A 23,929-nucleotide genomic window follows, 5' to 3' on the forward strand; every position below is an offset into this window, starting at 1 on the left:
GCAGCGCGCCACTGCATTTCAATAAGTCAAATGTTCTGTATTCTAGACACGATGGGTGCTTTTCGACTTACTTTCTGCAGCCATACGTGACAAGGCTGCCGTCGTCAACTCTGAGGACTCTAATTGAGTTGTATCCGCCCTTGAAAAAGGCGTTAGTATCGGCATCATTGGCCATTTGCTCCGTAGGAAGCAGCAACCGAGTCATTGTCATGAAGTGCTGAGACGGTATCTCTTCGCCCAACACCGTGGATATGAAAGAGGACTGTGCGGGTTAGTTTCCAGTGCTGCAATGGGTCTTGGATACTCTGAACTCACGCGGACGCCATCGGCCGCGACGACAAGATCTTTCTTCACTGTCGTTCCATCTGGGAAATGAATAGTTCCATCCAGATCGATACTTGAAACGGGTGTAGCGAGATGAAGGCGAGCAAACCCCTTACGTGAAGGAGTTGGCTCAGTTGCAAGCTTCCTAAGCTCATCATGAAGATCGACACGATGGAAGAAATGCCAAGCAAATCCGTACTTGGACTTATAATCTAAGAGAGAAAGTACCGTCTTGTCTCCCAAGTCTTCGGCGTCATTGTTGTAGACCAGCTTTGAGGGCAGTCAGCGCCACGACGTGTTCGCTATTCAAGCTGGAATCCACTTACACTTTCTGCCGGCGTAGCCTTGGCGCGACTGAAATCGAAACCGAAGTAATCAAGGATCCTTGAGGAATTGGGTGGTGCTGAGATAGCTGCTCCGACCTCTTTGCTGAATCGAGACTTCTCGAAAACCTGGCCTTGGGTGAGTAGGGGTTAGGCATCGGTTTCCAGCGGCATTCATGCCTACCTCAACTTCATGTCCTCCCTCTAGCAAGGTAATTGCTGCCATAAGGCCTCCAATGCCAGCACCCACAATTCCCACCCGCATATTCTTGTGGCTATCTTTGGGTGTTAAGGTCCCTCGAGGGGGTAAGCCAGGTTGATTGATGGGGGCCATTCTGGAGTTGGGTGTAGTCCTCGACGATGTTCCTTGAAGGCGAAATCTCAATAGTCGAAAGTTGCCAGGGGAACCTTGCTTTTCAAAACCTTCACGACAATTCACTGAAACTTTGGCTTCTCTTTCATATAAAAGGTACGGGCAGCCTCGTTCGGGATGTGGAGAGGCCGGATGTGGAGAGCCGATGAGGATCCATAAGCCGGATACACCACAATGCCGCTGCATCACAGAGGACCACTTCGATTGAGTAACTGAGGGTAAAATCAATACAAGCCCCTTCTCGTGGAGCTCAGAAGTTCCCTTTACTTATTGCAAGCTCTTCCACCTTGCTCCTTCATTTCCTCTTAATGATCCTTGTTTTCTCTAGATAGGTTTGACAGTGAGTCGCAAATACCCGCTGTACATGATGGCATATATTTGCCCTCCCAATTCTTTTCAATCACCTCCCTTATGCTTTCTCCGAAGTCCGCTGATTTGATAAACACTGGTACAGAGCGAGCGCCGTAGACTGCCAGGCTGATGTTGCCGGCCAAAATATGTTGCTCCTGGCATCCGTCTTCATCTATAATGCAAGTGGGCAGTGTTGAACTGTCAAGGCTGTGGCATGATTGACCATGCCGCCAGAGAAGCAGAACGGCTTGGAACAAGGACGAGGCAAATACTCCACAAAGCTTCCCTGTCGGACAACTTCGCGACGCTCGAATAACCCGACCCGCTCGCCAAAGCGCATGGCAATACTCAGGACTTCGATTTTGTTTTGGTGAGGGGCCTTGGCACATTGGGTCGCTTTCGGCTCGAGAGAGGGCCAGGTGGCGTAGGACGGGAGTATCCCGCTGTGTGAGGGTGTGCATAATCAGGGCCTCAAAGAGAACCTCCATCTCAGCAGGTACTTGAACCTTAGTAAGCTGAAGCTGAGAAGCAAAACCTTTCGTCGTGCAACATAGCTCGTTGCGTCTTGAGCCTAGTATCATGTGGCTCCAAGTGCTCGACTGCCCTAAGACAAAGCTGAGTTGATGGCACTCCATGCATAGGGCCCAAACTCCAGCTAGAAACGCGAAAATTGCAACATCCGAGTCGATATCTTTGAATCCCGCTGGACTAGACAGCGGCTGAGCCATAAGCTTTGTGAGGCAGATGCTTGAACGCGGCTCTGACACATGCGCCCCGTGTAAAGCAACGATCTCGTCCTTCCATTGCATTGCCGACGACGCTTTCCACAACCGATTGGGAGCTGGCAATGGCATATCCATATCGACATATGTCGAAATCATCTGTGTTCCATGTGACATGGACACATGGGCGTCCAAAATGTAGGAAGCATAGACCAGTCGTCGTTGGGACTCACGAACCGACCATTGACGCCATAATTCATCAAGGGTATCTCCATGGGCTTCCGTGATAGTCGACAGGTCCTGACAGTCTGTCTGCCTGGCTCCCTTCATGTGGCCCCCATTCTTGATCAGAACTTCAGCAGCTTTCGAACAGGCTTCCGCTAGTGCAATTTTGCGTCTCACACCGCTAAAGAAAGCAATTTGCTGCTGTAACAAGAAGCCTTGGGCTAAGCTGATGTCGCATACCGCGGCATTATTTCCTTCCCACTACAGTCATAATCATCTTGTTAGCCGCTGAAGGTCGGGGATTGTGCCTAGAATTCTCACACTGTCGAAGGTTGACGCTCTCACAACTTCCTGCATTGCATATCCAAATTTTCGGGCCACTATCGATTTTGCTTGAATAGCACCTATCGCTATCAAAGCTCCCAACAACTCCGGTGCCTGTTTGCAAAGGTCAAGGGTTGGCAAATGCACAAAGTCGTAGATGCGGGTGGCCTCCCAGTAATCTGAGTAGATGTCAAGAAGCGAGCTCAAGGCTTGGCACCCAGGAAAACATCCCAGTACCTCTGCTGACCTGGACTCCGATGTCGTCCTAAGAATCATGCCAACTACTTTGCTGCGTATAGCTGGTGACACACACAGCTTGTTTACCCGGGTTCCGGTCGCTTTTTGCGAGTGAGAGACTCCGAACGCCCCTTCACCCACTGCCAGATTTTGCCGCTCCATCTCGTTATGTTCGTCGCTCTTTGGCTCCCATATATCTGAAAGCGCAACATTCTTACTTTCAGAGACCAGAGAAACTAGACTGTCTTGGCAACTGTCCGAGACATCACCAGTTATCATATTGGCGTCGCCCAACTCGAATTGGGCCTGGATAAAAGAGTAGTCCAGCGTCCCAATGTCCCAGTCCGGTCCAAAGGAGAAGTAGTCTGCGCATGGCGCTGATAGCATGCCTGAGGGGTAATCGGATGCTGTGAATGGATCAGTTGAAATGACCTGGTCACCAGATGAGGATGAATCCGGGTCATTGAATCGCGCGCTGGTCGACGATTCTTCGGTGAGATCTATACCTGGCGTAGATGAAGCCATGGAATCTTGAACGGCTTCACCGTGAACCACATGCATGCTGACACTCTGCTCAGCCTCTGGTGCAGGCTTTGCAAGTTCGACGTCTGAGGCGGCGTTTTTCCCTCGCTGTCTTCTCTGCAAATCGCCGGGTTCCTCTCTCTCTTGATGAGCTGGCTCATAATCACAAACCAGACCTTTCGCAAGACACCGGTGACATGGCTTCTCCTCTGAACATTTGGACTTAGTCGATGAGCATGACTTGCATGCTTTTCCAACTCGTTCGGTCCCTGCACGTTGAGAATAGTCGGCAACCAAGCCATCCTTCCCAGGATGTGCAACTTGATGCCTCCTAAGAATATCCAAGCGCCCGAAGGCCTTCCCGCACAGGTTGCACACATAGGGGCGCTGCTTCGTGTGGGACCTAACATGACGAACGAGATGCTCGGAGCGGTGATATCGACGGGAACACTGGGAGCATTGAAATAGGCCATCTCGATCTGTCCCCCGACCAGATTGTTGTTTAGGCATCTGGAGTAGATGGTGAAAGCGTATGAACGTTCACAACAAAACATTTAAGGACGAGCTGTAGGTTGAAAGTCAATTTCTGAGGAGCTAGTTTGAGCCAGCGGTGATGGAAAGATTCGAAAGTCAAGAGGAGGGCTCCCCCTGCCTATCGAGTTTCCCAGCCCATACCCACAGGTGTGGGTTCGCGCCTGGACGCCGCTCAGCTACGAATGACTTCCAGGCGGAAACCTCAGTTTTCAGTCTCATGCAAGGTTCTTGATTCGATCATCACCGGATGATCAACAACGCTAGCGGGCGGGGCCGTCTGTTCCAATAGTGTACCATGCATATCACGGCTTTGCGGGACGAAGGGCTCATCGTCTCCACCCACACTGCCACCATGATTCTCGGAAAGCTGCCGCCTCGGACATCGGTGGACATCATGCTCCGTTCGCCGACTCCGTCCTCCGATCTGGTCTATTTGAAATTCAATGTCGGTCTTTGTTTTACCGAGAAGCAGCGTTTTTCACACTTGGCCTTTTGGGAACGAAGCCATGTGTAGACAATCCTCAGATCAATCGATCTTTACTTTCTGGCTTTGAACATATGCCGTCGATATGATCGGCATCAATGCTTGGCCATTCAATCATCCCCCTTTAGCCCAGTCTCTAGGACATTGGGTGCCACAACTATCTGCCTGAGCCTAATACCGACTGCTCTTGTGGCATTCTTCTCACTCTCATCAATTGTAGCACTTTATGCGAGCAGGCGAGAAGCGAAAGGGGACACTATTTTGTCAGGTGAGAACAAGATCGGACGAAACGCAAATGGAGACAATAGGCAGAACGAATGAATATGCCAGACGCCTAGATCTTTCGTTCAATGTTTCCGAGTTTATAAGGCTTAGGAATTTGCAACATCGAATGTTTGTGGAAACTGTAAAAGGCTGACGACAGCAAGGGAGTTGCATGACAGGAGCTACCTTAGGTAAAGTACGAACGGCTGGCATTTATTTTCAGTTGAGTTGTCAAGTTCATTTGACATCGGCCCCTATTGAAATACAGGTTGAAAAGGGCAATATCCAAAGCAGATTAGACAAAGGACATGTAAGCTTCCAATAGGGAACATTTATGGGGTTTCAATTGAATCGCCTCCATTTCAGGCTGTAAGCATCCGCGTAAATTAAGCAACGTTGTGCGTTTCTAGAAAGTGAATAAGCGAACTACCGTCTCGATCCTATTTATGCCTCAGAAAGATTGTATCATTACAGAGGCCTGGCTACCAATCTTAACGTGCCCACGGACAATGACATCCGTACGGATCACGTTCCCAGAGATTGTCTTCCAGAAGCATTCGCCACTGCGGTAACGGCGGCTCAGGTCCCCAAGACTGCGGTGTGTGATTGAACCACTCGCGTTCCCATTTGTGTCTGTTCCATCCTATGTGCTTCCGAACGATAGCCTCCACATCCCAAGATGAACCTATGTCGAAATTGCATTGCACAATAGATGATCCTCTCGCAATGTCTATCAATGATTGTGGAAACCGTTCGAACATATAACCCCAGTAGCCCGGTCGATCTGCGGGAGCCCTAGACCGCGAGGCCCGCTCAATTTGATGGAAGTCGAACCAACCGTGTCTCAACACGCTTTCACCCTTTCTCTCGAACCATGTAAAATGGCCGAGTATGTCTCGCTCAATAGCTTCTGTCCAAGCTTGCTGCCAAGCAGCATCTCGCTGCACGATTGACTCAAAAATGCGTGAGCATAAATCAGGGCACGGGCTACCGTCGAGAAGGAGTGAGAATGATCCTAGAGGCATGCCCTCTTGTTCGAGCGCAAGAGCCTCTGTGATCCAAGTCGCTACGTTCGCCGTTATCTGGTCCGAATTCAATACACAAGGAGTCCGTCTTGCTGCAATTTGGTTGTGCCAACAGCGCTCATCTGGATGCTCATAGAACATGTCTTCCTGGAAGGCCACGCTCCAGAGATTGACACGACGCTCAACTTGGATCGGATATTGTTGGCAAAATGGAATTAAGCCTCTGCCGTGTTCTTGTGGGTAAAGAACGGCCTCGTGATCTTCGTTAAGGATGATTTTGCGTATGTGTGTACGAAGAGAGTGCGGTATTGACTCTAAGAAATATATGGCCGCTGCAGCTGCAGAGAAACGATATATAGATCAGTCGTCTCTATTTCTGGGGCAAGAAAATTCGACGGGTACCGCTGCTTCCATCGCGTTCATCTGGCTGTCGGATGGGATGGCCCAAGGATCAATATGACTTTTAATAACGTCAAAAGGTGACCATCTGTCGATGTGGCCCCTTAGAAACATGGGGGGAGAAAAGTCGGCAACCAACTTTCTGAAACTTTCGTCCTGTGTCCAGGCTGATTCTAAGACATCTTTGATAAAGCCACGATAGACCGACGGAGCCTCGCCGTAGGGCCCGTGACGCTCCAGACATAGACCAGCTCCTTGCACAGGAGCCCGGGGGCCTTCAGCTTTCATGCGATCCAATAATGGCATGAACTGCGGATAGTTCTTCTGGACTTCTGCGTAGACACGGTCGGGTATGAGATGTCCGTAGGTTTGAAACATCTCGCATCTTACGAAGTCCACGCCGCGGCTCTTGAGCTGTTGGAATTGGCATGCCAAATGGCTGAACTCGACCGAATCCAGGGTCGAAAACGTAATTGAGTTCAGTTTCAGAGCAAGTCCGCCGCGGTCCATCTCGTTGGCTATCTGTTTGCAAGTGCAGACAAGAGAAAGATCGACTTGTTTTTGGCGGGCGCCCTTCAGCTTTCCACGGTGTCGCAAATGTAACCTCCGTCGGCGATGACGTAAAAGCTGTAGATGATGTCTCGAAGCTCCCGGGGAAGCTTGAGAAGGGGAAAAGACTGCATGTCGAATTAATGAGAGTCGCAAGCATACCAATTGTGTTGCTTAAGACTATCCCGAAAGAATGGAAGTCGTCAAAATATTTGGAGGGTAAAGGGTAGCGCAGAATTCACCGGAGCAAGGCACGATCGGAACAAACTTCAGGTACCTTGTCAGCCCGCCCCATTGCTGTCAAAGTTTGTTTGTTCAACTGACGTGTCATCACCTCGGTGTAGGCAGCAAAGAGCCACATAACCGAAGAGGTTCTGGCACAAGACAGCAACTTGATTCCGGTGATCACATCTTTCTTCCCTTCTAACCTTTTTCTTCGCAGTTTGCCGCCTGGAGGCGCACCTTGTTGACCTACCCCAGAGCCGGTGAGATTTTGCGTCGTGCGATATTCTATCCCGAGGACCACCAAAACCCAGGGTCCCCAAGGATACTAGATGCGGACAGCCATTCGAGCGTTTGCAGTATTAAATCCGATCTCCAAGCGGGTATTTCTTTTTCAATTACGGTGGCGCTTTTTGGGTTAGGATGATCCTGACCTTAAAAGACCAGCCTTCCTTCCTCCCACATAATTGCTTCTTCCTTAGGTCCGGTCAGTGGGTTCTCTATCCACTATTTGAACTTGACACGACCGGCTGGTACGAGGAGAGTCAGACTGGTTCCTTCGAAGCTATCATGACAGCGAAGATCTTTCAATTTCTAAATCCTTTCTGAATTGAAAAAGATTTGAACCGTGGAGAATTCTGACTCTGCGCCCAGAGTTTTCGTACGGATAAGCTGGTTTTCAATCCCACTTTTGTCAACGCCCTTCAATAGCCCCTGTCATATTTAGGACATCCGTGCGTACCCATTCCAACCATGTCGGGCGATCAGTGCTAGCCATTGACACGCATCGACTATGACCGCATGGGATCGTGGCGCAGAGATGTTGTAATGTTGAAAACATTCTTTCGTCGTCTGGGTGAAGGATGGAGTCTGAATGTACTCCGTCAAGGAGACAGTCATACGACTTAGCCGCATTTATCAGATGGCCTGTTTTTGTGGAAAAGTCACCGAACCTGCGCATATTGATACAAACCCCAAGAGCCTGGTTGATGGATCATTTCGGCCAACAATTTTTGCTATACCCAGAATCTTGTTGCACTTACGATAGCTACTGTAATTAATAAGAAAATCCTACTCAAACTTCCTGTGCCATCGTTTACGCAACTGCATTGTGGAGAGAACTACAGTAACAAGTCCATGTCTTCACACCTTGAGCATGGCGTCGAGATAGAGGCTGGAATTCGAGGAATGATGTCTCGGCGGATTCGACGGAGTCATCCCCCGGATTACATCCATCTGCCGGGCCTGCAAGGATAACGTTCTCTCCAATTGGTATTGAACGATAATGCCACAAGCTCGATCCGGCCGCAAAGCGCTGATGGCCTACGCAGCTAATGTAATAATGAAAGGGACGGTATCCAACGGTTGCCGGATTTGTCCTTCAAGGGCCTTCTGGCATTCGTTACTACTTGTGGATCTGAGACATTATTGACCCGAGTGAAGGCCGAGCTCAGGCGGCATCTCGCCCCTTGCCTCTGTCTTACCCCGCTTCTCCTCCCAGCTGAGAAACTACCGGTGGGAGTTGTTACCGCAAAAGCGATCTGCTAAGTTGCGTTGGGAGGTTCCGCCTATGATCTTCAGTCTTTTCGCGTTGCGATCGTGGGGAATACCGATGTGCTGTTCATGCGGCTACTATGCCTTACTCCGGTCAATGCATGGATATCGGAAAGGCGAGGCAGAATTCGGTGCCAACCCCTGCGCTATGATATGGAATTCGATAAATATCGATTTTAATTCAGCAGCTCCAGGTGCAAAAGAAAACAGACGTCGATTTGATAAGTGATCTACATCTCAAGGGGTTTCTCTGGTATGGTCGTTTTGAGAACGCCAGTGCTTGGAATGGAGTTAAGTGAGTGAAATAGGAATGGGTGAACAACACTCCTGTTGTAATAGTGCTAGAATGGTACCTCGCACCGGCTTACTGGATGGGTACGGGCGATGGATACCCTCCGCAAATCTTCTGTCACGATGAGCTACAGTCGGTGAGAAGACGCATGCGTCCGTTGACGGAGACGATGATCATGTTCATTCCAAGACATCTCTAGGTGTTGGACCTCCTCGCTGGACCTCCTCGCTGGAATGTCGCTCGAGCATTACCGCATCAAGATGATGCCTCAATAGTGTTACTTTTATCTATTTCGAAATCTATAAAATCTGGCTGTTGCTCCTTCCAGAACCAGATTCTCTTCCTCCTCATCACACAACAATCTCATTCAATCATCTTACACTCTTCTTACAATCACCCAGATCCTTCTTGATCCATCTAATTCACCTTCTTTTCAAGAACACCTTCCCAGAACATCTCTATCTTTCAAAATGCGTTTCTCTGCTGTCACCGTCTCTGCCCTTGCCATGGCTCTCACCGTCGCCGCTGCTCCCGGCAACACTGCCAAGGAGGCCCTCGCCAAGAGAACCGACGATCTTACCGTCGCCGATGCTCAGAACATCTGCGGCAAGGATCTCAGCGTCAACTGCTGCAACCAGGTCGATGCCAGCACCAACAACAATGACAACTCTGGATCTGGTATCCTGTCTGGTATCCTGGGCGGTGTCCTTGGCAACGGTGGCCTGAAGCTCACTGATGGATGCTCCTCCATCGGAGTTGGCAGTGAGCTCTTTGCGAAGCCTGTTACTTGATACATACTGACATCTGTCAGTTGCCAACGACCTCCTGAACAGCCAGTGCAAGCAGAGCGTCGCCTGCTGCAAGACCGACGGCAACACTGTGAGTAGTCACTGTGATATCTATGAGAAACACCATCTGACAAATATTTCCAAGGCTTCCGGTCTCGTTGCTGTTCAGCTCCCTTGCATCCCCATCTCTGGTCTTTTGTAAGATACCAATCGGATACATTCAGATCGCAGCATTGGAAAGAGTGCCAGTACACGGGAACGCATTTGGTTGGAGATATGTTCAGGGGGAAAGAAGTGTGGGCGAGGATCTCGGGTGATATGTAAACTTCAATTCGCGGCTGAAGTCTAGCTTTGCCTGGCTTTTCAATATACTTATGCTTTATCTAAGTCCTTCGTTGCAAGACTTTGGTTTAAAATCAACATTACCATAAATCACAGCCCAGTCGTCTTGCCATTTGAATGACACTGCCACCCTGGTGACGCTATCGGATTCCAATTTCGTGTAATCCATATTCTTTTAGCCTAAAGTTTGGAGCTAAGAAATTAGAAGAAAGTTGATGATACGGTATCGATATTATAGAATCACAGATTTGATGGTGTGCATCCGCGATACCCTGAAGCTTAGATGCTGCCACGTGTGACTGATGCATACAAGCAATGTAAGCCTTTCGATTACCTATCTGCCGCGGTATTTTCCACATCCTCACCAACAAATCATTGCGACAGACTCGGAACAAGCAACTGAGCTTCTTCGCAGGGCATATGCACTGCGTTGTGCTGCTTCAGAAAATACGACTGCCTTCGATTGTTGCAAATCAAATTGATGTCAGTTATGATTGCCAAGATGTCCCGTCGGCCGAGTTGACGTGCCGAAAACTCTATGCGAAGCATGGGTGCCGTCACTTCATAGGATGGATACCTTCATCGTGCATATTTCTATCCATGGATCCGGGACCGTGCGATTGATATTTGACAAGCGAAAAGCACGTGCTGCGTACAAGACGGTATTCTTCATCTAACTCTATTGCATCCAATCGCATCTCTACGCATCCCCAGTTCCGGGATCTTACTTTGTACGGTCTCTGTAGTGAAAGTAGAGAGTTTGGCGTACTCGCCTACAAAATACCTCTACCGCAAAGTATCGCAGACAACCATAACTACCTAGTGGCTTCGATACATTTTTTTGATCACGAATACAAACCTTCACGTCGGGAGGCTCGGGTGGGCCACCTGCTGATGCTGTAGGATATGTTTTGTCGTGAAGACGGAGCGCACATGACTATTTTTCCGGTCCGTTCCCCGGAACGAATCGAAGTGATATAATGACCAGTACTATAAGAAATTTTCTTATCTCGTGTTTAGCACGCTAAACGATTCCAGCTTGGGCATTCTAAAGATCCCCAGCAGTCGTTTGTAACAGAATTTCTGCGAGCCAATTTCAACATGGCGACTTCCACAACTCCATCCGAGTGGCCTTTTCCCTACCTTGCAGTAGGTGTGCTCGCGTTAGTAACATTCTGGATCCTGACTACATTCCGCCGAGTTAAGAGCAGACTTGACTTTATGAAGAACGGCATGTCAACGCTCAAAAAGGAGGTAGAAAGACATCCAAGCCAGCCCTTTCGAATGCCTACGGACCTAGGCGAAGTGACGGTTCTTCCCCCTGACTATGCCGCGTATCTACGTAACCTGACAGATCTAGACTTCCGAGAAGCCATCACAAAGGTAAGGCCTCTGTCACGGGGGAGGATTAGCAGCTAATTGGAGGAGGAATTCCATCGTCATCTGCCAGGCTTTGCTGCCTTTGGAATTGTGAAGCATCCAGCACACATTCTCCAATCAGTGGCACGGAAGCAGTTGACACAACACACGAGTACGTCAGGCTTATTCAGCCTCCAGCCTAGACCCTCTGAAGAGAACCTCCAAGAAACTAATGACAAGCGTATAGACACAATCATCGAACCCCTATCCTCAGAAGCCTCTTTCACAACCGAACTGATTTTCGGCAGTCGTCCTGGTAAGATGCCGTTCCCCTTGCGATACGAAGCCTGTCATCTGATGACCTGTCAGGATGGAAGGAGATGCCAGCTAAGGACGCGTTGCTGGAGCTCGTTGCTCGCCTATCTTCGCGAGTGTTCCTTGGGTCCGACATTTGCCGCAACAAGAAATGGCTTAGAATTACCAAGGAGTTCACAACAACCAGCTTTGCCGCTGCAGCCAAGCTCAACATGTTGCCATCCGTCCTCAGACCGCTGGCCAACTTGCTCGATCCATCTTGCCAACAGGTACGGGCCTTCATCGCAGAGGCTAAGGAAATACTATTTCCCGTTATCAAAAGCCGTCGCAAGGTCAAAGAGGCGGCCAAATTAGCCGGCAAGCCGGTGCCTGTATTCAACGACACCATCGAGTGGGCCGAGGCGGAGTCACAGGGCACGAAGTATGACCCGATTGCGTTTCAGTTGATGATTTCGTTCGTCGCGATACACACCACATATGACCTGTTGGGTCGGGTTCTATTACTCTTAGCTGAGCATCAGGAGACCATCAAGCCTCTGCGCCAGGAGATGATTGAGGTCTTGCAAGCTGAAGGCTGGTCGAAGACAGCACTAAACCACATGAAACTGTTGGACAGCACCATCAAAGAATCTCAGAGAATCTCGCCAACCTCTTTGCGTAAGTTGATCCACGGGAAAGCCATATAGCATCCGGTTCTAACCAAGTTGACTAGTAACCCTCCGGCGGATCGCGGTCAACGACGTCACACTCCCCGACGGCACCAGAATTCGAAGAGGCGAACGCCTGTGCACCCACTGCTGTAACATGATGGAGCCCGAGGTCTACCCTGATCCCGACAGGTTCGACATATCCCGCTTCAAGCGACTTCGAGAACAAGCCGGGGGCGAGAGCAAAGCCCAGCTCATCACCCTAACTCCGGAGCATCTCGGCTTCGGCTACGGAGTGTACTCTTGTCCGGGACGTTTCTTCGCTGGACACGAAATCAAGATAGCCTTATGCCATTTGCTTCTGAAGTACGATTGGAAATTGGGGGATGAACGCGGGTTCAAGCCAACCATCATTGGCGTCAACTCGTTTATTGATCCTAGCATGTCGATCGTGTTCAAGAGACGCAAGGAGGAGATTGACTTGGACGCCTTGCGCTTTGATGAAGGTGTTTCGTTCGATAATGATTGAATCGAGTCTCTCAACTGGTCGCTATCTAGAACCAAATAAGAAGTACCTTTGTACGATATTGCCCAACGCTGTTTCCGTCGAACGCATGTTTTATGGTTTCAATCTAGCTGCAGTTTTCCAACAACATGCTTTGCGTGCGGCGTCTTTCGCTTCTTTTCCTCTTCGCGTTCTACCATCTATCATGTGTAGGTGCTCGTCTCAGTCACATGACGAGCTGCGACTGCTCCCGGCGCTGGGTTCTGGCATCCGTACCACCCTCCCTCGTCTTTCATCAACTGTCATCTTGATGATGTCAAAGATTCGTTCTCGCTTGCTGTTCTTGCCGTTCTTGCCGAATACTGCCCACGGCGTCAGGAAATTGTATCCATCAATCGGAGTCGACATCAAATGTAGCATCTCTCGCATGCCGTCCGTGGATGAAAGCTACATGTGGTCCTCAGGGCTGAGATTGAGTTTGGGCTCGTCCTGGACGAGCGATATCCTCACAAATTCGAGGAAAGAAGCTACAATACCCGCAGCAATCCCTGCCGCAAATGTGTTGCCATTGACTAGTTTCTTTCCTGTGTCTGCATTTGTCCATGGGGCTTTTAATCCCGCCCCAACCACGGAGAAGTTGTAGTCGCCAGCTTTGGGGGCCGGAGCAAGACCGCAATGTCTACCCTGGCCATCAACCGCATGTATTGCGATAACATGGGGGCTGGTGGCCGGATATCCTCTCATCGAGTTGAAACCATTAGCTGTAGCAGCAGCAATCACGATCCTTTTCTTATTCATTTTACGAGTCTCAGCCAGGGGCTTCATCATCTTACGGTTGACCGACCTGAAACCAAAGGGCAGGACAATGATGTCAACATCCCAGGACTCAATGGCGTACGCAATGGCCTGCATGGTTAGCATTTGTAGAAGAATGACTGATACTGACTGACCTCAACAATCCATTCTGCATCTTGTGAGTGGACTCGGGGGTCATCCGTCACTTTGGCGACATAGATTTTCGTTTTCGGGCCGTATTGGTGGATGAGAGATGCCAATGTTGACCCCCAATGTAAGCCCTTTTCCAAACGAGTCTCATTTGCGAAGTTGCGCGTGCCGATTATGTGTTGGTCCAGATCTGTACCACTTGCCCGCAGCTTTGCGCTATCAATGCCTTGTCCGAGAACAGCAACCTTGATAGCCTCTGTGTCATCGACTTCTTTCCTGTCTGCAGTGTTTTTCGGAGACAGATATCTCTCGAGAAAACTTTCATAGGCAATCTTATACTGTTCAGCAGGTCCTCTCATCCTGTGTCGCGTTAGCCATTGCAAAGGCAGACTCTTCAATAAGCCTACATTTCATCATTGACCCAGTTCCTTGGTCCCCCGATGTAGCCCATTTCTTTGCTCTCGCTGTGAGCGTGAAACTCTCTGACCACCAATTCGTGGCCATTGTGAATTGCCCTATCGAGCGGCGTTCCGTGAGCACTGTCACCTTTCTCGGGCCTCGCGCCTTGTTCGAGCAACGCCATCACAACTAGCTCGTGTCCATTATTCGCCGCATGCCAGAGCGGGGTTCTCCCACGGGAATCCGTGACATTCGGATTCACCTCTCCGAATTCGAGAAGCACCCTGACGACTTGCTCGTGGCCATTCTCGGAAGCCTGGCACAGCGGTGTAGTCCCTGATGTACCTGCCACGCTGGGGTCTGCTCCATGCTGCAGCAAGAGCCTGGCGATGTTATCGCGACCCTTTGATGCTGCTTGAAGAAGAGGGCCAGCCAGGGAAGGGAGGTTAGATCCATGGCGGTCGGTGATCTGGCCAAGTGCCTCGCTTACCACCCCTTCATGGCCGATCCCAGCAGCAAACCACAACGGCGTCCGCTGGGCATCAAATTCTCGGCGCACTATTGGAGGCAGAACGCAAAGCAGGTCGGAAGTCGTAGGTAGGGTAAAGACGTCGATTTCGGACTGAGCCGAAGGGGATGATAGGTGCAGCGGTTCTCCGCTGTACCATCCAAATAGCTGATAAGATGCACCCTCGGGAACTTCACTGTTTCCCGTTGTCGTCGATGGATCCGCGTTAATGAGCTTACCTTGGTCGTTGAGCCAAAATGTAGAAGGGCAAAAGTCATTATTCAGCCCTTTCAAAGTGTGCTTCATAGGGCGTCCAGCAGCACTTCTGAACCATTTGTAGTAGCCCACTTCTTCCGGGTGTTTGACACTCGACACTATCCTTCTTCGCGTTGCGTTGAGCTGAGAGTGATGTCTTGCTGACTCTGAAATCAGAGACCACGTCCATAGTCCTAGCATAGCCTCCACGTTCTCTTTGCCTTCGAGCCTCCAACGCGACTCTTTACCACCACGGCGAAGGTGAAGTACGACCTCGGCAATCTGATCTCCAGCACGAGGAGAGACACCGCAGTTCATGGCGCAATACAAGTCGTTGTGTTTCGAACGCCATTCCTCCATGATGATCGCCGTCGACGACGAACAGACGCTGTTGGCAACTGACTCAAGCGCCAGGACAAGCTGCCTTGCCGTTTCTCGCACGGCAACCATTTCATTGGAGAAGTGACGCGTCAAAACAGCCAGATCAAGTTTCGCAGTCGTCGGTTCGGTGAGTCGGGTCAGGGTTCGACGGTAGGCCAGAATCCTGTTGGCCCAGTCCACCCTGCCTTGAGGTTCTGCTGATTCAGAAGGCTTGAGTCCAATCTCACGAGAATTTGCTTCCGATGGGTGGTGTGTGATTCTCTCACCGGCTGTCGTAGCACCGAAAAACAACCACGAGTAGGACCGTCGTTCGCTGTTGGTTTCATCCAGCATCGGGGCATTCTCAATGTCCTTCTCACGAGGCCATGGAATATCCAAGCCACAGAGCGGCCACGTTCGCCCGCCCTTTTCCATGCTTGGAACTCTATGGTCCATGTCGTGGCCTTCTCTGACCTCCTCCCGACCTATGTGTAGGGCCAGCCAGTCCAGCTCATGGCCCTTCAGAGTATCTGATGAGATCATCATTGCACTGATTTCTTGCTCCGAAAGTCGGTTGCCCTGCGAATCCAGTCTCTGTGTACGAAGACCAGCCCTGAGCATGCTCATGATCAGGGCTGCCCCGAGCTGGGCCAACGAGATCGGCGAGTGAGTCCCGCGGAGGCCGACAAATTGTAGAGCAAAGCCAGAAACGCTGGACCCGACGACGAGCCATACAGAAAGCTCTGAAGGGGCGCTCTGCTTCTTCCGTGAGGTAATGTGTCGGTTGAGGGAGCCGACGCCCCCCACGTCCGCGTAGCAGAATGGTTCAAATGTCTGATCACCGTGTACTTGGGCCGGTTGCAACCAGTACAGAGAGGATCTCTCTAATAGATTCCGTTCGCGTTGGTAAATCTCTTCCTCAGTGCTCTCCCCCACCAGAACAGCGCAGAAGAACACTCCCCCGCAAACCAGAACGGTTCCCACAATGACCATCGGACAAGCATATGATGATGGCTGCTCTCCATCTTTTTCCAGCCGAAGGTAGTAGGTTGCAGTGGCTGCATAGACCAACACACCTACTTGCAGCGCAAACCCAATTATTCCCACGAGCCTGAACCACCAATCATCCAAGCGCTTGATGCTGACATTGTGGGAAAGATTCGGCCCATACTCTTCAGATGTCTTTGGCCCATCATCCTTGGACGGCTCTGTGCCCTCGCAATGGCCTCCACTCTTGACGGTGATTTTCATTCCTCACGTAGTCGGCGAAGGTGTAGATGCCCGCCGACCCTCCCTCCCTGGTAAACTCTTCGTCAGCGACGTTCCGGTCGAGCACAACCTCAAGGATCTTCGGACGACCGATAATGCGCTCGATGCCACCGCCATTGTACAGTTCGCACACGTTCCTGCTCGTGGACGACAGCAGCTCGGCCTCCACGTTGCCCGCTGCCTCCTTTGCTCTGCCGATGAAGGCCTTCAGGGAAGGGCTGCCGCAGACGCGGATCGCGGACACCAGCGCCGTGAGGATGCCGATGGGCGCCATGCCGAAAATGAAGTAGTCCAGCCACGTGATGCTCTCGCTGAGGTATTGCTTCGTCGCCTGCTCTCCGGAGAGGGATATTATGGGAGCGAGGTCCGAGGCAAGATTATTGGTGAAGTCGTCCCAGCCATCCGCCGCGACACCGCCCGAGAGACATAGTGCGATGAGGCTGCAATATGGGCTGAGAAACATCTCTGGCTTGGCTCCCTTGTTTGGTGGTGTTATTTGATTCAGTTAAACGTGAAGAAGACTGGGAATATTACAGCAGCGACGTGGCGAGTCCCCGCTCCGGAGAGGATTTTCGTGTCATCGCAGCGTGACAGCTGAATCAAGGAGCTGACTTGCATGGTAATGATTGGATCGACATCAAATTGATAGTCTCAAGCTCTTGCCGTTGGCGGTTGTCGGCATTAGTCTCAACTGAAACAGCCAATCAGGGTCAGCAGGCAGATCACGCAGAAACATTACTATCCATGAATGCTTGCAGTGTTAATTTCAGCAGTGAAGCAAAACTGGACTTAATACTGTCTCTATAAGAAGCTGACGTGAGAGCTTGGGAGCACTTGGGGACGTATAACTGCAAAAGTCAAGGGAGAAGTCGACAGTCGCAGATGTGATCTGAATGCGTCAACGGCAGGGCCGACCTCAAAAAGCAAAAAGAGAACGCGCAATCGCGGACGGGAATTGAGCCCGACGTGGGGGTCGAACCCACAACCTTGAGATTAAGAGTCTCACGCTCTACCGATTGAGCTAGCCGGGCAGATCTGGTGATCTGCCATTTGTTGTTGCAGTTGGGCCAGGTTGAGTCATTTAAGTAGCATGAGCGGGCTACGATGCGAAGAGATTTCCATGTGGGTGGGGCCGCTATGGATCCCGGCCGCATCGGCAGACGGCCGGTGCAGGGGGTCCGGGCATCGGATAGGATCATGCCGACGTTGGCCTTATTCACAAGCGGCCAGCAACGATCCGTTGCACACCTTTCGAACGATGAGAATTCACGATTTTGCGACGTGTGAAGTTTTCTGTCTGATATTTGGAACGTCCAGAGTAGGTTTCTCTAAGACCGTGTTGATAACCTGACTTGCGATTTGTTCGAACGCGGTGCTAGCTTCTAAACCTTTCTCTGACTTGGACTACCACTAATTTGAATGGTCTGGGCGCGTTCTATAATCGACAGGCAGAACATTACATGTGGATCCTAGTGTTAGGCTTCTCAGCTGTACGCACGACGATCGAGAAAATTACCAGATCTCGCTGGCAATTGTCAGAACGCACCATAGTGCAGTCATATGGTCCTCAAGACCGTCAAGCTTGGGGTCCCATGAGCAGTCAGATGAATGATCATTGAGGCGTAGATTTTAATGATTTATGGTAAGGAGTGTGACTAGTTTCCCAAAGATTCGCCCTAAACTATCGTTGCATTGGGTGGTGCCTCGGACCTTCGTGATGTAAGTGCGAGGCCCTCGCATACAACCTCACCAGTTCCCTGCACGTCATCCGTCAATCTCAACCCCAGAACCCAATAGCCTGGCCTCCCAAAGACTGCTGCCCCGCGGTATTTGCATGACAACCGTCCGCAACTTCCCCATTGTGCAGGCGGAACGTCCCTCCGTACGTGGCATTCAGCGACGCATCCTCACTAGCCCTCTTGGCCAGACTATCAGTCAACTCCGGGCCTCCCTGCCCCGCGAGGAAGCACGTCTGCCCAGCGTCGTACAGTGGCTGGCCCGTGATGAAGATCTCCGCCCCGGGAGCGGCGTGCTGGCGCGCGTTGGCGATGAGCTTCTTGACCTCGTCGTAGGTGGCGCCGTTCTGCGAGAAGATGCAAATCTGCACCCAGACAGCGGAGGGCTTGCCGTTCTGCGCGGCCTGTCGGTCGAAGGATTGCCAGGAGGCCGAGTTGGTGTCGGTCCAGGACTGGACGACGGCGCCACCGGTGCCGTAGGGTCCCCACATCCGGGTGCCGCCGACGGCCATGTAGCCCTGGGCAACATTTTCGGCCATGGAGCAGCCGATGAAGCCCATTGAGCGGACAGCTTGGGCGTCGACGCCGGTGAGGAGAGCCAGGGCTGGGAAGAAGCCGAGGATGATGTTGGAGATAATAAGCTGCATGGTTGCGGTGGCTGGAAACTTGGTGATGGAAGTCAGTGAGAAAGCTTGTAGTCGGGAGCGTGTCGATGTCTGGGGGGGAGGAACTGTTCGGAGTCGAGAAACGATGCTCCATTTTATGCACCGGCGGTCCTGAGGCTTTTGGATCCCGAGAGAAATGCCGTGAGATACCGTCCTTGGCTCCCGAGATCTCCATAGAGACGTCGGAGCAGCACTTCCGCATGGGGAAGCTGAGAAGTAGTTGCCAGTTCGTGCTCAAATGTGACGAAGAGAGGTTCAGTTGCCCTGTGCTATTGCATTTTGGGCTTGATTCAATTTAGAAGTGACATTGTCCCCTGTCCCGCAACTCAGCCAAAACTCACAAGAAAAGGGGAGATTCTCGTAAGTTGTTATTTAGCCTGTTGCTATAGAACCCCCCACTGTTCTAGATGCTCCGTGCTGTTATGAAGTCACCCAGACAAGCCTGTGAACACGCGTAAAGGCAGCAGCACTTGAAAGGTGGAAGAATCACGGCGCCATGACATAATTGCTGCGTGGTCACCGTAGAACAGCTTTACTGTCAGTCAGTATCAGGTAGTGCGGTGCATGTAGGATACCCCATAGGCTGGCCATAGAGATTTCTCTCCCAGTCTATCCTGGCCCTCATAAAGGTTGCCGTTGGATCCATTTGGCAGTCAACACAATGTACCCGCAAGCCATAACATACTCGAAAGTATTACAAATGTAAGAAGGAAAAAAAAAAAACTAATTTTTTTCTCTCTTCCAAAACTTCTTTCGGAGAATAACTCAAAATTTGGGCATTTAATATCAAGTGCGCGAAAAGAAAGAGGCGTTTCTAGAAATGAGAAACGAGCTGTCATAGATACAAGAGCACAGCCATGGCGTCGTTGTTTGGGGCAGGATGACTCGGCTTACATGAACCTTGAGCGGCCTCAGTCGTGACTCATTGGGACATAGCTACACGGTTAAAAGAGGCTTCCTATAGTCAGCTTGTCCCTCTCGATCTTAACACAGGACACAGAAATCGACCAAATCGAATTGATGACGTTCGTAATCTCTTTGCACATCATCACAAGCACTGCAAGAAGAAAGTCGTCCTTCCTAGTGTTGATCTCCCCTTCAACTCCACCAAACCGGTACGTATCTCCACCCCCAAAACAGGCCTCCCCCAGCGTCCATTCCATTCCCCTTCCCGCAGTTCATCCGGCACCAATGCAAGGCTGAAGACGGGCCTGCAATTGAGTGGAAGACCCTTTCCAGACATTGCGGGGCAATCTTTTTTTTTTTTTTTTTTTTTTACTGCCGTCTGCCGCAGCTGCCCGCAGCACCAGCACTGGGAGTTGCCGCCGAACGGACCTGACCTCTGATGCGCCTCCAAAATCCAATCCCGCATCGTCGCCGACCCAAGTCACCTCGTCCAAATCTCACGCTCCCCAACCCGAAAGCCAGCCACCAAGCTGCAGCTGCACCACCCCCAAACCGCCCAATGCTTTTCGATCCGTGACCTCGAGCTCATTTTTCGCTTCAGCCTGTTAGTCCATTCGCAAATGTAGCAATTCCACCCAACAAACCTTTCCGACCGCAAACCTCTTTGGCGCATACGACGCCAGCCGGCTTCCCTCCCGCCCCCAGGCGAAAAAAAATCTACGAGGAAAAAGAGCACCCCACCGCGAATCTCTGTTCGACTTTCGTCTTCTCGCCAGGAACTCTCTCCGATACCCACGAGCATACCTTCTTCTACCCCCCTCAAACCGACACGCTCGAATAAAGTAGCGATCGCCACACGATTACACTCATAAACCCGGCCGTCGCAATGGCTACGACCCCAGCGGCCCCCTCCCCCGCCGCCACGACCTCGAGCACCGACTCCAAGCTCGAGGTCTGGAAGGAGACGCTCTACGACGCCTTCCAGAAGGCCGGCGACGAGAACCACCTCTTCAGCCAGTACGACATCCTCGACTTCGAAGTCATCCCCAACCGCGACACCGTCACCCTCCTCAAGGTCCTCCAGAGCCTCACAAATGACCGCCTCCTCATCGCCGTCTCCTCCCAGACGGGCCTCGCCTGGCGATGGCGCTCCATGGAGGATGCAGAGAAGTAAGTTCCTCTCCCACGCCCTTCTCCCTGCCTCACCAAGGCCGACAGCTAACACCCCTTCCCCTCCAGGTACAAACTCTGCTCGACCGACGAACAGCGCATGGTCTACGGCGCGATCGACGAAGCAGGCGGCGACGGCATCTGGTCCAAGACAATCCAGCACCGCCTCAACATGCACGACTCCGTCCTCAAGACAGCCCTCAAACAGCTCCAGGGCAAAGGCCTCATCGCCCCCTTCAAGAACGTCGAGCACCCCAACAAGCGCATGTTCATCAAGGCCTCCATGCGCCCCTCGGAGCGCGCCACCGGCGGGCCCTGGTTCACCGACTCCGCCTTCGACGAGGCCTTCATCGAGGACCTGCAGCGCGTCATCTTCGACCAGATCAAGCGCAAGAGCACCTACCACAGCACCGGCGCCTCCTCCTCCTCCGCCACCCGCACCGCCATGCCCAAGAAGGGCGTGCTCAAGGGCGGCCTCGAGAACAAGGGCAAAAAGCGCTCCGCGGGCGAAATCTCCGGCGGCGACAGCGACGATAAGACCGCCGCCGCGTCCTCCTCCTCCTCGCCCGCCGTGCAGCAGCCCCCTCCCAAGCGCGAGCCCGCGCTGCTGCCCCTGCCGGCCGGCTTCAAGGAGTACCCCACCGTGCGCGAGATCGCGCGCTTCATCTCGCAGACGGGCATCACCACCGACACGATCCTCGGCGAGGAGGACGTGCAGAAGCTGATCGATGTGCTGGTCTTCGACGGCCTCGTCGAGCCCGTCCGCGTGGCCGGGCGGACAGGGTACCGCGTCTGCAGGGCGCCGCGGCAGAGCCTGCAGGGCTGGGCGGGCCGGCAGGAGGGCGGCGCCGACGAGGGCGGGCCGGAGCCGCACGTCAACGGGTTCACGGAGGCGCCGTGCGGGCGATGTCCCGTGTTTGAGCTCTGTGAGGAGGGCGGGCCGGTCAGCGCGAGCAATTGCGTGTATTTCCAGCGGTGGTTGGGGTTGGAATGATCCTTGAGGTGTGCGAGGGAGAATAAGAAAAGAAGGAAAGGACGCTTCTATGGGGAGACAGCTAGGCTTTTTGGGACTGATTTCGCATCATGGCAGCATTGCATTGGCGTTGGCACAAAAAGAGGACACGGGCGGTACGGGTTCAGAGGTAGAATTTTTTAATCCTCCCAAGCGGAATAGTTTTGGCAGTCGGGCTGACTGTGGAATATACCATCCTGTATTTGACATGGTAATTGGGCAATTGGCTTAGGCGGTTGAGAAGTACTTCTGCGTGTTGACGGCGTTCCCGAATCACAGTAGACATGGTGACAGACAGGTGGCAGCAACTTTTGTCTTGGCTTGCTAACTATCAGCAGTGATGCTGAACTACGCCAAGACGCGCGACGGCGCGTTTTCCCAAGTTTTCACCAAATCCTCCATCTTCCCCGGCCTGTTTTCGCTTCTCTCGAGACTACTAACTGGCAGAGTTGGACCTAAACGTACAAAGCACGAGCGAGGGGCAGTTTACAACTGGCCAGAGGCGACGATGGTGGGGCGCTTGCCGTAGCGGACGGTGCCGGAAGAAGAGCCAGTGGCCTCAAGAGCCTTGACGATCTTCAGGGACTGGTCGTCGGCAACCTCGCCGAAGACGACGTGGCGGCCGTTGAGCCAAGAGGTGACGACGGTGGTGACGAAGAACTGGGAGCCGTTGCTAGAAGACTGTTAGACTGGGTTTGGAGGATGAGTGAACGATAGAAAGCTTACGTGTTGGGGCCGGCGTTGGCCATGGAAAGCAGACCGGGCTTGTCGTGCTTGAGCTGGAAGTTCTCGTCGGCGAACTTCTCGCCGTAGATGGACTTGCCACCGGTGCCCTGGAAAGTGTGAGCTAACTGTCTCGCTTTTGGAGATGGGGAAGGAGACGTACGTTGCCACGGGTGAAGTCACCACCCTGGAGCATGAACTCGGGGATGATGCGGTGGAAAGAAGAGCCCTGGTAGCCGAAGCCCTTCTCACCAGTGCAGAGAGCACGGAAGTTCTCGGCGGTCTTGGGGACAACGTCGTAGAAGAGGTTGAAGGTGACGCGGCCGTTCTGGACTGTTGATGAAGTTGGTCAGCAGAGCTCAGTAACACCAGCGGGGTCGTTGCCGAGGGGTTGGGGGAAGCAAAGTTTGGGCTCAGGTGGGGTGATTTGACGGCGCGGACAGTGCTTCGCAGTGAAGCATTGAGATGCCCATGGCTTCCAGATCAGGAATCATGATGGTTCGTGATGGGATCTGATGGAAGAAGGGAGCTCTTACCCTGGACATCCTTAGTAGGCTTGTTGGAGGCGTCGAGGATGGGACCCTCCCACTCGATGTCGAAGTAACTGCAACAGCATTGTTAGTATGGCGTCATTGACAGCTTGCGATGCTTGCATAGAGCATCGCAAAGGCATCGTCGAGGGCGAGAGAACTTACACCTGGGGACCAGACATGATGTTGGATGCTGAGAAGAATCTGACGGATGGCTTGGTGGTAGATGCAGACAGAGGAGTTGCACGGAGAGGTTTGATGAGGGTGGAAGGTCGAGAAAAGGGCGAGGGTGAAACGGAGAAGCAGGCGAGGTTATGGCGGGGTAGGAGGGGTCGCAAAAGGGTTGGTCTCATTTTTTCAACAGCTGGTGGAGGGGTTTATTGTTAGCGCAGGAGCTCCCCACTGCGGGTGCCGAAACAGCCAATCAGAAAGCGCAGAAGGGGGGCAAAGAGGGGCGTATCCAGTCACGTGAAGTCAGCTGTTGCTGAGATCACTGGGAGAAGGTACAAGGCAGGGAGTACCTGCCAATCTTCGGCGGTAGGTACCTCCACTTTGTGTGCTTGACGTCGTGGTTGCGACGGGGGGGAAGGCAGGAAGGGACGTGGTGGCGGCGGCGGCGGGGGTGAGGGAGGGAACGGACGGAAAGAAAAGGGAAGGAACGAGGGGCAATTGGGTCGTGACGGGAGTGAGGCGGCACCTCCGTCTGTTGACCGTCTGCTGCGCTTGCACTGGCGGCTGCTGCTCGGGTTGTTTTTCTTCTTCCTCGCTTCT

General features: G+C 52.2%; 6 protein-coding genes and 1 non-coding gene across 7 annotated transcripts; 3 read left to right on the top strand and 4 right to left on the bottom strand.

The window, feature by feature from the left end:
- Window positions 1-9,194: 9,194 nt before the first annotated feature.
- On the top strand, window positions 9,195-9,714 carry COL26b_004937 (uncharacterized protein; the record flags this gene model as incomplete). The annotated part of the gene is made up of 3 exons (XM_053177796.1): window positions 9,195-9,486; window positions 9,536-9,603; window positions 9,658-9,714. 3 exons carry the CDS (start codon window positions 9,195-9,197, stop codon window positions 9,712-9,714), a joined length of 417 nt encoding a protein of 138 aa, XP_053038318.1.
- Window positions 9,715-11,593: 1,879 nt separating this feature from the next.
- COL26b_004938 (uncharacterized protein) lies at window positions 11,594-12,704 on the top strand (the record flags this gene model as incomplete). The annotated part of the gene is made up of 2 exons (XM_053177797.1): window positions 11,594-12,185; window positions 12,241-12,704. The coding sequence occupies 2 exons, from the start codon at window positions 11,594-11,596 to the stop codon at window positions 12,702-12,704; spliced, it is 1,056 nt and encodes a 351-aa protein (XP_053038319.1).
- Window positions 12,705-16,339: 3,635 nt separating this feature from the next.
- Window positions 16,340-16,879, bottom strand: COL26b_004939 (uncharacterized protein; the record flags this gene model as incomplete). The annotated part of the gene is made up of 1 exon (XM_053177798.1): window positions 16,340-16,879. One exon carries the CDS (start codon window positions 16,877-16,879, stop codon window positions 16,340-16,342), a length of 540 nt encoding a protein of 179 aa, XP_053038320.1.
- Window positions 16,880-17,374: 495 nt separating this feature from the next.
- Window positions 17,375-17,447, bottom strand: COL26b_004940. The gene has a single exon. It is a non-coding gene; the product is annotated as a tRNA-Lys (tRNA).
- Window positions 17,448-18,193: 746 nt separating this feature from the next.
- On the bottom strand, window positions 18,194-18,799 carry COL26b_004941 (uncharacterized protein; the record flags this gene model as incomplete). Its single annotated transcript, XM_053177799.1, has 1 exon — window positions 18,194-18,799. One exon carries the CDS (start codon window positions 18,797-18,799, stop codon window positions 18,194-18,196), a length of 606 nt encoding a protein of 201 aa, XP_053038321.1.
- Window positions 18,800-20,609: 1,810 nt separating this feature from the next.
- Window positions 20,610-21,887, top strand: COL26b_004942 (uncharacterized protein; the record flags this gene model as incomplete). The annotated part of the gene is made up of 2 exons (XM_053177800.1): window positions 20,610-20,893; window positions 20,963-21,887. The coding sequence occupies 2 exons, from the start codon at window positions 20,610-20,612 to the stop codon at window positions 21,885-21,887; spliced, it is 1,209 nt and encodes a 402-aa protein (XP_053038322.1).
- A 504-nt stretch (window positions 21,888-22,391) lies between these two features.
- Window positions 22,392-23,340, bottom strand: CSR1 (phosphatidylinositol transfer protein csr1; the record flags this gene model as incomplete). The annotated part of the gene is made up of 5 exons (XM_053177801.1): window positions 22,392-22,578; window positions 22,632-22,738; window positions 22,792-22,961; window positions 23,165-23,232; window positions 23,324-23,340. The coding sequence occupies 5 exons, from the start codon at window positions 23,338-23,340 to the stop codon at window positions 22,392-22,394; spliced, it is 549 nt and encodes a 182-aa protein (XP_053038323.1).
- Window positions 23,341-23,929: the final 589 nt, after the last annotated feature.

This window comes from Colletotrichum chrysophilum (assembly GCF_026319265.1).
Source record: "Colletotrichum chrysophilum strain AFK26 chromosome Unknown scaffold_31, whole genome shotgun sequence".
Classification (NCBI taxonomy): domain Eukaryota; kingdom Fungi; phylum Ascomycota; class Sordariomycetes; order Glomerellales; family Glomerellaceae; genus Colletotrichum; species Colletotrichum chrysophilum.